The following is a 14,654-nucleotide window of genomic DNA, read 5'->3' on the forward strand; positions in this document are numbered from 1 at the left end:
CCCCCCACAAATGCACAGAATCCTGAACACCACCTCTGCCCAGCACCCCCTGCCCTCAGCCCCACCACAACTGCCCAGTACCCCACACAGACCGCCCACTGCCCAGCCCCCCAACACACGTCACTCCCACTGCTCAGTACCCTTCCCCACAGCCCTACCACCACAACACACCCTCAACAGACCCCCACTGCCTAGCACCCCAAAATACAAAAATCTCCCCCACTGCCCAGCACCTCCCACCCCCTCACATCCCAGTATCCCCCCCGCAGACCCACTCCCTGCCCCCAAGACCCTGCTGAGCCAGTGCAGAGCAGGGATCCTCCCCTCCCAGCACAGTGCAAGGGGGCAGGACCACTGAAGCTCAGGAGCACAGAGCATCCCCTGTCCCCCAGGGCCCCACCCAGCCCTACCCACCTGGCACTGATGGTGCTTGTGGTTGAGGAGGCATTTCCTTGCATGGGTGGGGGGGCGAGGCAGCCTCCAACTTCCCAAGACGGTCGCTTCTGCAGAGTGGCAGGGAGAGGCAGGTCCCGCTCCTGGGGAGCCCGAAGTGGATGGTCACTGGCCCAGCTGGAGCGGCAGCAGCTGAGGGCTCCTCTCTGCCCCTGGCTCTGCCAGCAGCAGCCTGCTGGTGACGGGGGCAGAGAGGACCCCTCAGTGGGCCGAGAGGAGCGAGCGGTGGGGGGAGGAGGGAGAAAGAAACCAGGTGCTCCAGGCGCAGCAAAAGTGGAGCGGGCTGTGCCAGGCTGGGGCACCTTTTGAGTGGGGGCCCAGCACCATGGTGCCATTGTAAACCCAGTACTGATTCATGTGGGATCTGCCACCCCTTCATAACCACTATGGAGGATGAGGGCACTCTGTTCATTCCCTGCCCCACACTCAGAACCATGTTACTCAGCAGTACGCACTTCTCTGGACAACTCCCTGCACCTCTAGCAGTTTGAATCTCTCTGCTGGAGGAGCTCCAAAGTAGGCTTTCTGCTCCTCCGAGTACCGTTCCTTCACTTCAATGATGTCCCTATAGCTCCAGTCCCGCCAGTGGAAATTGAATTTCTCCAGCAGTTCTATTCGCTTCTCCTCCGAGGCCACACAATCAACAGGGGCAACCTGCTCCAGGAATGGCACCTGAACATCTGGGAATATGAGGAGACCTCGGATAGCAAACCAGCCTCCGTACCGGGGATGAATACAAACACCATAGATCTTCTGAAAAGAAGAAAGAGAACTGGTATGTTCTAGATCTAAGGGTTGGCCTGTCTCTAGCAGTGCCTAGTCTCTGGGCCTTTGAGAGAACCTCTAATGCACATGGCGAAGTGATGCGGTGCTGTCTGAGAAGAATGAGGAATTCCCTCCTGACCTTAGACTCTGAAACATTATTATATTAGATTCCCCTTATCTGGTTCACACACCTGCATGCACATGCACCCCTCTCCCTCACACCCCCAAATATGATGTGCTGGAAGGGGGATCTCGGGAGGCTCTTGATAAACTTACAAAATAAAAACTGAACGCAGTGCAAGTTTTGCCTGAGTAGGGATTGCAGGATTTGGCCCAGAGAAATGGAAAAGGCCTGTTTGGTTCCCTAGCCCATTTTGCCTGTCCTCAGCCAGGATTTTTCCCTATGCTACATTTGCCTGTGCTTTTGTCTAGGCTAGTTTTAGATGTCCCAGGCAATTGGTCTTCCATCTCTTCCCTTAGAAGTTAATACATCTCATTGATCAGGACACTTCCCCTCCTATTTAGCCTATATTTTCCTCTCCTCACCTAGTTATGCCCATTGTACCACTCCAAAGAATTCCCGCCTCCTTGGCAGACACACCTCAAATAACTGCCACATTTACACCTCACGAGTTCCCCGAAGAAGGAATCAGCGAACCAACAAAAGTTTTACATTCAGTTGCTCCCGAGGGACTCTTGGGCTATGGTTTGTAGCTCACCTTTTCTCCCCAGGGATCACACCTCACATCCTTCCTCTGGTAGTAATATGCTGCTCCAGCCACATGGGCAGCTGTCTGGGCCAGAAACTTGGGCTTCCGGTTTGGCAGGATCTCATAATCATAGATGATGTCCACCCTCTGGTCAGGGAGACTCTGGAGGAAGAAAAGCATCAGCTCAGAAGTACTGAAAAGTGTTGGCTACAGACACAATGGAGATACGGGGAATGGGTTTGAAGCTCCCTCCCTCAGCTGGCTACTGAACTCCCTCTTTCTAATCAATGGGCTTGCAGGATCAGGCCCTGTTCCGAACATGACTTCGGAGTGATCCTTAGTTTCCAGATACTGAGCGCCTTGACCCTGCAGTGAAAGGTGCATTATGAATGTTTCATTCCCTTATAAGGGAGTTTTTTGGCATGTCCCTCCTCTCTTCCTTTCCCAAGATAGAACTCAGTACATCTAGTGGACACTGGGGAACTGGGAAACTTCTGATTTATTGTAATGAAAAGATATTTATGTCTCAGTTTCCCCTCTGACCTTGACTTGTAACCAGCCAGCACGATGGGATTAAGGTCTTCTTTAAAACAGGACAAGCAACGCAGTAATGGGTGGGGGGACATCACATAAGCACGAGTGAACGATCAACCTGTGAACTGAGCTATAGAATCAGACTGTATTAGCTTTATAAATACGTACCTATATGGGCTGGTTTTTCCTACAGGAACTAAAATCACTGGAGGGTAATTAATGCAAATCCTTGGACAGTGAAACAAATCGAGAGAGACCCCACCCACCTGGGGAATGGCATATCCTGGTTTAACTGATTAAAGGCGGCTAGCAAACAAAGATATGAGAATTGTAAAATGTGACCAGCCTGAGGGGTCACTCTGACTACATCCAAGAACGGACATGTGACAAAGGACAGATCCTGCAGAAACGTTTGAACTTAGTACTTTGAAACCTACTAAGGTCTTATGTGGTAAATACCTGGTAAGCATGTGTGTAAGCCATTTGTTCTATCATATATTTTTTCTGTAATGCTTTTGTTCTGATCAACTACTGTGCTTTATTGAGGCTGGCTAGTCACTGATTAACACAGTCATTGCCCTCAGAGAACAGGTCTACAGGTGCTGGACTCAAGTCAGACTTGCTAAGGTGATCACAGGGAATTGCAGGCAGAACTACAACCTAAATCCCTGGGCTCACCTGAAAGGAAGTCAGCTCCCGCAGGGGAGATGCTAGCCACCAGAAATGGAGGATTAAGGAGACACAAGATTACATAGTAAACCTTGCAGTCTGCCAGCACTGTATCACTGAATTACATGTAAAGATACCAGTGAATAGCCAATGCAGTCTGATTAATGGAGATATTCAGCGAGGAAGTTTTAATTATTTTTTTCAGAGTAGCAGCCGTGTTAGTTTTTTGTAAGTCTCCATCCTGAAATCTTCTGTCACACCATGATCTCTAAAGTCGTCACGTGGGGGTATCACCACTACCAAAAACTCCTATGCAGTTTTGAGGATTTACAGCATGAGTGGGCAAACTTTTTGGCCAGAGGGCCACATCTGGGTATAGAAATTGTACAGTGGGCCATGAATGCTCATGAAATTGGGGGTGGGGTGCGGGCTCTGGAGTGAGGCTGGGGTTGAGGGGATTGGGGTGCAGGAGGGTGCTCTGGGCTGGGACTGAGGGGTTCAGAGGGGGATCAGGGCTGGGGCAGGGGCGCAAAGGGGTGGCTCAGGGATGCAAGTTCTGGGCAGTGCTTACCTCAAGCGGCTCCTGGAAGCAGCGGCATGTCTCCCCTATGGTGGCTCTGCTGCGCGCTGCCCCGTCCGCAGGTGCCGCCTCTGCAGCTCCCATTGGCCACAGTTTCTGGCCAATGGGAGCTGCGGGGCCAGCACTTGGGACGGGGCAGTGTGTGGAGCCCCCTGGCTGCCCCTACACGTAGGAGCCAGAGGAGAGACATGCCGCTGCTTCTGGGAACCGCGTGGAGCAGCCCCCAACCCTGCTCTCCAGCCTGAGCACCGGAGTGGGAGAAGCCCCAGACTCCACTCCCCAGCAGGAGCTCGAGGGCCAAATTAAAATGTCTGGTGGGCTGGATCTGGCCCGTGGGCCATAGTTTGCCCATCCCTGATTTACAGTGTCTCGATCCAGGTTTGCAGTGGTCATAGAAGTAGAAATAAAGGCTCTGATGATCTCTCTGTCAGCAAGCTCCCTTCCGTATTTAGTGAGATATTTATTTATATACATACTTGCATGATCTGTTCAGCAGGACAATCTCCTCTAAGGGTCTGTTCCAAAGTTCAGTGCAGTTGGTGGCAGTGGTGGATTGGCCACTGAGAAGAAAGGGCCCGTGCCCAGGGTGGCGGAAGCCCAGAGCCCTAGCTATCAAGCAGGTGACTGCCCCCTTGCCTCAACCCCACTGAGCAGCAGGGCTGGGCGGGGGAAGTCCCCGTGACCCGACCCCACTCCCCAGCAGCAGGGCTGGAGTGGCGGGGGAAGACCCCATGCCCGGACTCCGTCCCAAACTACAGGATGGGGGAAGCCCCCCCCAGTGGCCCCACCTGTCCCCAGCAGAAACCGCGGGGTAGGGGGAGCCCCCCCATAGCAGCCCCCACCCCACCCGTCCCCGGCAGAAGCCGCGGGGCAGCAGAGCAAGCCCCCACACCCAATCCCGCTCTCAGGTAGAAGCACCAGGTGGGTGGGGCGGGAGAAGCCCCAGCACCCCGACCCTAGGCCCCCACACAAGCACGGGGGGTGGTAGGGGAAGCTCCAGGACCCGGACCCTCACCGCGGCCCTAGGACTGGAGCCACTGTGACCCGGGGCCGTGGCGCAGGGACAGAGCTTCTCTGGTCTTGGGGCCGCACTGCGGGGGAGGGGGCAGAAAGGAGCAAAAGGGGTTGCGGGCTGCGGGGGGAAGGGTGGAATGGGGGGACCCTGGGTGGAACAGGGGCAGGCCCCGGGGAAGGAGCAGAAATGGGTGGGGCTGTGGGTGGGGCTGCAGGAGGAAGGGGTCAGGACGGGACCCCACTTGCTCTGGCCCAGGGCTCCAGGAAACCTTAATCCGCCTCTGGTCAGTGGAAAGACTTCCAATGGGCTTTGGATCAGGCCCCAAATGCCCTGTTGGATTCTGGTACCACAAGGACAAGGGCATCCAGCCCCACGACTCAGCTCCAGCATTGAGGTGCAGCCTCCACGAAAGCAGGCTTGCGTCAGCTGTCAGCCATATCCTCCTCTCTCTGATGTCTGACTCCTGCCTTGAGCTTTTTGAGGCTTTCACTCATCACTCCTTCTGGTCCATTCCCCTTATGGTGGGGCAGACCCACGTTGACCTTCTGTATGACCTGGCGAACACTATCACCCCAACCCCGGAACCCATCCAACAACAGCTTTGTGTTTTTAATCCATGCCCATAGAGCACCATGTACATACCAAGGGTATAATGATAAAAGAGGTTGTGTGTGAGAGAAAAGGAAATCGACACCCTGTTGGGTACTCTAACCGTGAGCCTGGCAGCACGAATAATACTGTGCACTTACATGGCATCTTTCATCCGACGATCCCAAAGCACTTACAAAAACCTCAGTCACAAACTCTCCGCCCATAAAATAGGCCAATATCATTACTGCCATTTTACAGATTGAGAAACTGAGGCACGGAGAGGATAAGTGACTTCCCCATGGTCACGAACACAGCCAGGAAACAGAAATAAACCAAGGGTTCTGACTCCCAGTCTCCCACTCTAGCCACTAGGTCACACTCTCATTAGCAAGAGGACACTATTTTCAAAGGTTCTTACCTCCTTCACGAGTGACAGATGATAAGAAACGCATTGATCCACTGGGTCATTGATTTTTTTCAGCAGCTGTTTGTCTACAAAGGGTTTAAAGGCTCTGTCAAACATTGAGGGGGTGCTGAGGACAATGAATGCCAGGGTGTCCTCGGAGTATTGGAGGTGAAAGGACGGCTGAAGAACAGCATTGTACCACCCAACCTTCAGCAAATAAAGACAAACATCCATTAGAACAAAGACCCCTAGATTTTGTCCTACCGTGGCTGCGCAGAATTTCATAACATGAAGGAGACTGCGGCTATCTTCATATGTAATACAGACGGTGCAGCCTGCCCAGGCTACAGATCCCAGAATGCACTGCCTTCCATTCAAATCAAGAGGGAGCATTGCATGTCGGGGTTTACTGTCTATGGTCACCGCCACATATATATAAAAAAAAGGATGGCCTTATGTGGCACTGAGTCCTATAATGCACTTTGGCCAGCCCTGCCATAGAAACGGGTACCTTAAAAATCTCACCAGCCAGACCTGCCAATGCAAATCAGATCCTTGATATAAATGCCTGGCAATGATGTCTTCTCTGCTCCCCTCCTCCCCACAATTATTCATCACTCAAGACAAGGGTCCAGCAGCTTACTACATCTGAATAATAAAATGATAATAATGCTTGGCCCTTCAATAGCATTTTCCTTCTAAAGATCTCAAAGCGCTTTATAAGCTTCAATTAATTCAGCCTCATAAGGCCCCCACTGAGGCTGGTGAGAATCAGTATCACTATTTTATAGATAGGGAAACTGAGGCAGAGATAAATGACAAATTACAGCACTGAGCTGAAGAGTTCACAACCCATTTCTGCCTCAAACCAGTTTACTAGAAATAATGAGAAATGCTTTTCTGACATCATTCTCGCTAACACGGGGAGGCTGGATGGGGGTGTTGTCAGTGACTGTGGAGTATATTTCTCGGCACTTTGCCATTCACACACCAGGACAGAGTTCGTTCTGAGTGGAATCCACGGCCCCTCTCGATTCTCTCTTGAAGCCGTAGTGGTGGACACTATCTGGGATTCTCTGACTGGTGTCCCTGCTGGATCCTTTATTTTGACCCAGTGATCTCACTCCTGTTCCTGGTTGGGTGTGGGGGGGTTGTTTTTGTTTTGTGTTTTGTTATTTGTCCCCCATTGTTTGGTTGATCCTTGTTTTCTGCAGCCCATCCCTTTTGTTGAGGGGGTGGCCTTTTTTTCTTTTCTTTTTTTTTTAAAACAAGGATCAAATAAGCATGCTCACACACAGCTGCCCTTGTGATGTCATAAGGGCCATGACAGCCGGCTGGAAATAAATCAGTACTTCTGTTCAATCACATGACAGGCCACATGCTTTACTTCTCCAGGCATAAACAGTTATTTGTGAAGGTAAATGACATGATGCTCCCAAGAGCACAATAATCCCTCAGCGGAACATTAGGTGCATCACACACATTATGATGCTCCCAGATTTCAAGAGTTGCCTTCATGGCTGGATGGGTCATAATGCAGCCCAGCTGACAGTATTAGAAATTAGGGGGCAGATCAAGCCAAGAAGGCAGGGAGACATGAGCAGGAGAACAGAGACTCAGCCCCAGGAGTGCTAAGTACAGCCAGGTAATAACTCTAAAAATGCTAGCATAATACACAAACAACATATTACACAACCGGATTACACATAGCAAGTTTATTCTTTCGTATAGGACCCTGTGACTTTATTAGCTTCTTGCAGTTTTGCCCCTCAGGAGGTCATAAAGGCCATGGCTAGTATTTAAAAAGGAAGTGTAGTGGTTTTAGAAACTGTAAGGTGCTGAGCAGCTTTGAATAAGAGCGAAAGTGACTCTAACGAGAGTAGAAGGTACCCAGCACCACACAGGAGCAGGATCCAGAAAGGAAAGGAAATGTACGGTAAATTAGCCGCCTTGCAAAGCCAGTCCCACTGTTTAATCAGAAATTGGGTCAGTTTAAGATGCTGAACTGAGACGTCAAAAAAATCAGCTGAAATATTTGAAGCTAAAAGTTGTTGATTTTGCAGCTGAGATCAAGAAATAAGATGCCACTAGAAATATGAGAACTGGATCTTAAAGGAGCCACAATGCTACCATTCTTTCATTTGGTAGCTAGAGCTTTTTTTGTTCCCTGTTTCTTCCATTCACTCTGCTTCGTCTTTCTGTGGAAGTGGGAAGGTATCAGATCCTGCTCCAAATGCTAGAAGAATCACTTCTAACAAGACCTTGTTTTCTTTGGGCCATCAGACCAGGATTGTATCCTGAGATTAGCTAGGAAAGGCCTCAAGATTTCATTTTCTACATATAAAGCTCTTGGTTGTTCCAGAATTAACGTAGTCTACTACAAACGGTCAAAAAAACCGGTCTTGCTTCCTCTATTATATCAGGTCATAGTTGAGGTTATAATCCTGTATGGTGCTCTCAGGATATCAGATCCAAAAGAGAAATTATGCTTTAATTTTTTATCCTGATAATTAACAATTAAAACCAAACAGAATAAGGGCGATTAACATCCCAGTAGTTCTTTTTCTATTGATCCAACATCTATCTGGGCTGGTTGAAATAATCAATATTTGATGTATGTTTGCAATGTTGTTGTAGCCATGCTGGTCCCAGGATATGAGCAAGACAAGGTAGGTGAGGTAATATCTTTTACTGAACCAGTTTCTGTTAGTGGAAAGCTTCACAGACCTTTTTTCAGGTCTGGAAAGGGAAGCCAGGGTATCACAACTAAATATAAGGTGGGACAGGCTGTTAAGCATAAGGGGTTAACACATAATGCAAGAAACTACTTAAAATGAAGTAAAAAACGAGTCGTCCTTGTGGCACCTTAGAGACTAACAAATTTATTTGGGCATAAGCTTTTGTGGGATATAACCCACTTCATCAGATGCATGGAGTGAAAAATACAGCAAGCATGTATAAAATATACAGCCCATGAAAAGATGGGAGTTGCCTTAAAATGACGTGGGCAATTAACAGCCTGAAGTTATAGGACAAAGGAGGGCTGGTAGGTTACAGATTGTTGTAATGAGTCATGAAACCAGAGTCTGTGTGAGACCAGGACACACCAACTCAAAGTAGCACCGGCACCTGAGACAGATGCAAAACCTGCAGACATATCTCTACTGCTCAGAAATACCCCCCATAACACACCTTTCATGATCTATGCGTCCTACATATGCCTCTCTTACAACATGTTGTGTACCTCATCAGTGCATCAAATGCCCCCAACAACTACTATGTGGGTGAAACAAGACAATCAATAACCTCTCGATCCTTGCCTGTGTGTGCATGTGGGGGGGAGAGGCAGGCTGAGGGCAGCCGGCTTCAGCAGTGTTACTGAGCATTTAATTTTGTAATGGGTAATGGAGATTGCTCTTAAAGATCTAGATGGTTCCACATTTAGGTTTTATATTTTAGAAACCAATTACAAACATGGAGGGGTGGTTAGGGCAGGCAGTTGGCCGGCCCCACACAGCAGGGGTCCACGCCACCAGGCCCCTACAGCCCAGGTAACACATTGGCCCATAATGTGTAATAAGTTGAGAACCACTGATCTGGAATAACTATTGATTTCAATGGACTCAGGACTGACACCAGTAAAACGGAGATCAGTTTTGTTTTGGCCTTTGTTTAAATCAGTGGCTCTCAACCCTTCCAGACGACTGTACCCCTTTCAGGAGTCTGATTTGTCTTGCATATCCCCAAGTTTCACCTCACTTAAAAACTACTTGCTTACAAAATCAGACAAACATACAAAAGTGTCACAACCACTATTACAGAAAAATTGCTTACTTTCTGATTTTTATCATTATAAAATCAATTGGAATATAAATATTGTACTTACATTTCAGCGTATAGTATATAGACCAGTATAAACAAGTCATTGTCTGTATGAAATTTTAGTTTGTACTGACTTTGCTAGTGTTTTTATGTTGCCTGTTGTAAAACTAGGCAAGTATCTAGATGAGTTGATGTACCCCTGGAAGACCTCTGTGTACCCCCAGGGGTATGTGTCACCCCAGTTGAGAACCACTGGTTTAAATAATTAGTTGGTCTGCACGTTATTACACAGTGTTGAAAAGAGGTTGCACATGTTATTAGTCATGATCCAGTTTAACTACTAGTATAGAAATAACATGGTATGATGAATGCAGGGCTTTGGAGCTGTGCTCCGGCTCCGCTCCAGCACCAGGCAAAAACCTGCAGCTCCACTGCTCCGGAACTGCTCCGCGCTCCAGCTCCGGGCTCCGCTCCAAAGCCCTGGAGGAATGTATTCTTAATGTCCCTTAATATCCTTTTTGAAGGACTATCTTTTTAAAATACTATGTGGGGTTTGTCACCAGGGAAGAGCAATGGGGACCATCCCACACACAGACATCTTGTATGTTTGGGGTTTTACAATAATAAAATAAATAATAAAACAATAATAATAATTAATAATAAATTAAAACTGCATTATTAGCCCTGCAGTATGCTTCTCTGTAGGTATCCGTTGGTTCCAATGTGCGGATCATTACTCCTGGGCAGGTGCCAAGCAAAAGGCTGTGGGGATAGGGACAGTTATGGATTTATTTTCTGTCAAAGGAAAGTCTCAAGTTCCCTAGAAATACTGTGATATACCAGGTGCAATTTCCTGCATTCTGTCAGGCCCAGAACCTGCAAACATATGATGCTACAGGAGCAGTCCCTCTGACCCTAGTGATAGGGATAGAAAGAGCTATTTCTTCTGTTCAGTGCTAAAACCCTGGTGAGGCAGCGCCATCTACTGTCTCTTCATAGCTATGGGCCCGCATCAGTACTCCCACAGACAGGCTCCAATGCCCACTGAAGTCAGCAGGATTCCTTCCATTGGCTTTACTGAAAGTGGGACTGGGTCCATGTTTAGTCATCCTACTGAAGCCAGTGCAAGCTAAGGACGTGACGGACCCTCTCAAGAGCTACTCAGCACATTTCAGGAGGTGCCCTTAAATCAGGGGTGGGCAAACTTTTTGGCCCAAGGACCACATTTGAATATGGAAATTGTATGGCGGGCCATGAATGCTCATGAAATTGGGGGCTGAAGAACGGGAGGGAGTGAGGGCTCCAGCTGGGGGTGCGGGATCTGGGGTGGGGCCAGAAATGCGGAGTTCGGGATGCAGGAGTAGGCTCTGGGCTGGGGCAGAGGGGGAGGGGGCCTCTAGCTGGAGGTGATGGCTCTGGGGTGGGGTTGGGGGTTCAGGAGGGTGCTCTGGGCTGGGTTTAGAGGGTTGGAGGGGGATCAGGGTTAGAGCAGGGGGTTGGGATGCAGGAGGGGGTCAGGGGTGCAGTCTCCGGGCAGCACTTACCTCAAGCAGCTCCCAGAAGCAGCAGCATGTTCCCCCTTTGGCTCCTACGCGGAGGCACAGCCAGACGCCTCTGTGCACTGCCCTGTCTGCAGGCGCTGCCCCTGCAGCTCCCATTGGTTGCGGTTCCCGGCCAATGGGAGCTGCAGGGGCTGCGCTTGGGGCAGGAGCAGTGTGCGGAGCCCCTTAGCTGCCCCTACCGTAGGAGCCGGAGGGGGGGCATGCCACTGCTTCCGGGAGTCACTAGCTGTCACCTTCAGCCCCCAACTAAAACCTCTCCAGCGCTTCATCAAGGATCTACAACCTATCCTGAAGGACGATCCCTCACTCTCAGAGACCTTGGGAGACAGATCAGTCCTCGCTTACAGATAGCCCCCCAACCTGAAGCAAGTACTCACCAGCAACCACACACCACACAACAAAAACACTAACCCAGGAATCTATCCTTGCAACAAAGCCCGTTGCCAATTCTGTCCACATATCTATTCAAGGGACATCATCATAGGACCTAATCACATCAGCCACGCCATCAGGGGCTCGTTCACCTGCACATCTACCAATGTGATATATGCCAACATGTGCCAGCAATGCCCCTCTGCCATGGACATTGGCCAAACTGGACAGTCTCTATGAAAATGGACACAAATCAGACGTCAAGAATTATAACATTCAAAAACCAGTCAGAGAACACTTCAACCACTCAATTATAGACCTAAATGTGGCAATTCTTTAACAAAAAACCTTCAAAAACAGACTCCAATGAGAAACTGCAGAACTGGAATTAATTTGCAAACTGGACACCATCAAATTAGGCCTGACTAAAGACTGGGAGTGGATGGGTTATTACACAAACTAAAAACTATTTCCCCATGCTAATTTTCCCCCCTACTGTTACTCACACCTTCTTGTCAACTGTTTGAAATGGGCCATCCTGATTACCACTACAAAAGTGATTTTCCCTCCTGCTGATAATAACACACTTTAATTGATTTGTCTTGTTAGAGTTGTTAAGGCAACCCCCATCTTTTCATGTTCTCTGTATATATATCTATCTTTCTACTGTATTTTCCACTCTATGCATCTGATGAAGTGGGTTTTGGCCCAAATAAATTTGTTAGTGTCTAAGGTGCCACAAGTACTCCTTGTTCTTTTTTCTAACAGATTGGTTTGTCAGCAGTCAACAATAGTGTTATTTGTCAGTCACCTAACTTCATCTCTCCTAAAATGTTAGTTTACAAAAAAGCTTCATTTAAGAAATTCACAGTTTCAATGGGGAGATTCCTGATGAAGGCTTTCAGAATGTACGTACCTTGGCACATTATGACTTTGTCGCTCTGTGAAGATCAACATTCACTGACCTTGGTGGCAAATCTTAGTTTTACCTTTGCCTGGGTTAATATTTAATTCTCAGGTCAATAAAAACTTTACTTCTTCAGTAGTCAGTTTCCTGACTATTGTCAATATTTAACTTTAAAGACAATACAGTTTGATGTTAATCTCAGCAGAAGTCAATTATCTGCTTAGTATCATTTTGTGCAGCTCATCTGTGAAGTCATGTAATCCCTTCTCACACTTTCCTCCACTTTTATCTCCTGCTCTTGCGATCTCCAGCCAACTTCTCTGAATTTTTCAGCTGCTAGTTTCCGTTTCTTTCCTTGTACTTTCAACAAGATTACGCCTTTCACAACATACATGGAGAATTTTTTCCTCCCACACATTTTAAAAATTATACTTTCTCAGAAGCCCACCAGTATCAACTGTCACAAATAAAATGCTGTCCCATGATGCTCTCTGAAGAACAACATGGCAGTTTTGAAAATAATCTGAAAGGATGGAGATGCAATACACTTTGGAGCTCTCACCAGGGGACAGGTTGCTACTACACTATGGTAGGACTAATATCATTGGGAGTCAAAGGACCTACACAGCTTTCAAGAGACACCCAGCTTCTCATAGGATCAGGCCCTTTATAGAAAGGAACTCATGCCAGTTTTAAAGGCGACTGGGCACTTCACCTTCCCAGGTGGTCTAAACAGCGTGACAGGGGAAATGAGATGAAAATAATCAATGAGAATAAGTGAAGGGATAAAAGGCAGCAAGATATGGGGCAAACTCAGTTGATGTCTGGATGTCCTGGCCAACAGAATGTAATTCAGGAAGAGTTACAGACTTAGGAGTACACGAAGATGTCTGGGTGAGAACCTACCACATCTTGCTCATCACTTCGATGCCAGCTTTTCCAGCACCTGGCCCTAGTGAAGAAGTAATTAGACCATGTACTTTCCATACAAGTATCAGGGGGTAGCCGTGTTAGTCTGTATCTACAAAAACAACAAGGAGTCTGGTGGCACCTCAAAGACTAACAGATTTATTTGGGCATAAGCTTTCGTGAGTAAAAACCTCACTTCTTCGGATGCATCAAGGTCACCAACGTACAACTCGGGGAGCATCTGTACTATACTTCAGGATACAGCCTGACGGGGGAGAGAGCGTGTGCGGGACCCCTGTGATCCACTTGTCCAAAAATCCACTGGACAGACGCTATTTTCCCCATTGGCAACTGCCAATGACATCACCACGTCTGGAATACATCCGGGACCCTTCACCCCAAAGCGCCTGCAGCACCCCATCCTCCCACAACATGTCCACCCACCGCCCCACGAACAGAGCCATGAGGCCCCCCATCCCCTACTGGCTGGCGTGGGGATGGAAGGTCACAGTGCAGTTACATGATGTCACAGTGCCCATGTGATGTCACAGTGACAGCTGCATGATGTCACAGGCCACGTGGGCACCACCCCGGGAGCCTGGCGGCCATAGCAGCCCCCCGCCCCAACCACGCGGCTTATACCTTGAGGGGAGAAACCTCGAAACCGAAATCGCACAGGCAACCGCGGACTCGCCTCTCCAGCGCAGCCACGTTTGGCTCCATGCTGCCCATCGCGCGGGGGATCACGGGAGATGTAGTCTCCCGCCCGCCATGGCTGCGCGCGCGGAGTATCATGGGAAAGAGAGTCCTTCCCCCCCCCAGCCCGCGGCTCGCCTCCGCCTGCTCCCACGTTATGGCTGCGCGCGGTGCGGGCAGACAGGCCTCATATCCCATCGTGCCCTGCGCGAGGGGCAGCGGCGTCTGCCGAGGGCTACGTCTCCCATGATACACCGCGCGCGGTCGCGGCATCAGGGCGGCGGGCAGCGCCCAAGACGCCGTGGCTGCTGGGAAGTGTAGTCCTGAGGCCGTTCCGCCCTGGGCCGGGCAGCGCAGGCTGGACTCCATCCCCCAGCAGCCCCCGGGCAGGGCGGCGCGGTGACGGCGGCGGTGCGCGTTTTGAAACCCTCGGAGGGCGAGAAGCGGGGCCCAAAGGGCGCTGGGGGCGTCGGAGCCGCGCACCAGGTCCGGGAGCCTGTGGCGCCGGTAGTAGGGACCCTCGCCCCGCCCTGCGGCTCCCAGCTCGGCGCGAGCCCGGTGTCGCCGCGGGGAGCCGAACCCTCCCCCCCACTTCCGCCCTAGGCCTCGTCCCACAGAGACACCGGGGCCGCCGCAGAGCCCCTCGGCCCGCCCCCGTCCCCA

At 49.7% G+C, this 14,654-nt stretch overlaps 2 protein-coding genes across 7 annotated transcripts in view; one reads left to right on the forward strand and one right to left on the reverse strand.

The window, feature by feature from the left end:
- Window positions 1–286: 286 nt before the first annotated feature.
- On the reverse strand, window positions 287–14,117 carry MMACHC (metabolism of cobalamin associated C). Of its 2 annotated transcripts, XM_034779845.1 has the most exons (4): window positions 13,938–14,117; window positions 5,736–5,930; window positions 1,938–2,090; window positions 287–1,206 (listed from the first exon to the last, which is right to left on the reverse strand). In XM_034779845.1, exons 1-4 carry the CDS (start codon window positions 14,088–14,090, stop codon window positions 895–897), a joined length of 813 nt encoding a protein of 270 aa, XP_034635736.1. In that variant the 5' UTR covers window positions 14,091–14,117; the 3' UTR covers window positions 287–894. The 2 variants fall into 2 exon arrangements, with proteins under 2 accessions (XP_034635736.1, XP_034635735.1); XM_034779844.1 differs by lacking the exon at window positions 13,938–14,117 and having other exon boundaries at window positions 288–1,206; window positions 5,736–9,462.
- A 214-nt stretch (window positions 14,118–14,331) lies between these two features.
- LOC117881896 overlaps window positions 14,332–14,654 on the forward strand; it is a 16,679-nt gene continuing 16,356 nt past the window's right edge. For 2 of the 5 annotated variants that reach the window (XM_034779702.1, XM_034779698.1), the window contains exon 1: window positions 14,332–14,477. The gene's annotated coding sequence lies outside the window, so the exon portion shown is untranslated. Of the gene's footprint in view, window positions 14,499–14,654 lie in introns of all 5 variants that reach the window. The other 3 variants (XM_034779700.1, XM_034779703.1, XM_034779699.1) reach the window with 2 other exon arrangements.

This window comes from Trachemys scripta, chromosome 8, assembly GCF_013100865.1.
Source record: "Trachemys scripta elegans isolate TJP31775 chromosome 8, CAS_Tse_1.0, whole genome shotgun sequence".
In the NCBI taxonomy this organism is placed as follows: Eukaryota; Metazoa; Chordata; order Testudines; family Emydidae; genus Trachemys; species Trachemys scripta.

Bases quoted from the DNA above. Each gene is read 5' to 3' on its own strand.
- MMACHC (XM_034779844.1), bottom strand. From the start codon at position 6,116: ATGCTCCCTCTTGATTTGAATGGAAGGCAGTGCATTCTGGGATCTGTA. The intron at 2,091-5,735 runs GTAAGAACCTTT...TTCTTCCTCCAG, and splicing joins ATCTGTCACTCGTGAAGGAG to AGTCTCCCTGACCAGAGGGT. The intron at 1,207-1,937 runs GTGAGCTACAAA...TCTTCTTTTCAG, and splicing joins GTGATCCCTGGGGAGAAAAG to AAGATCTATGGTGTTTGTAT.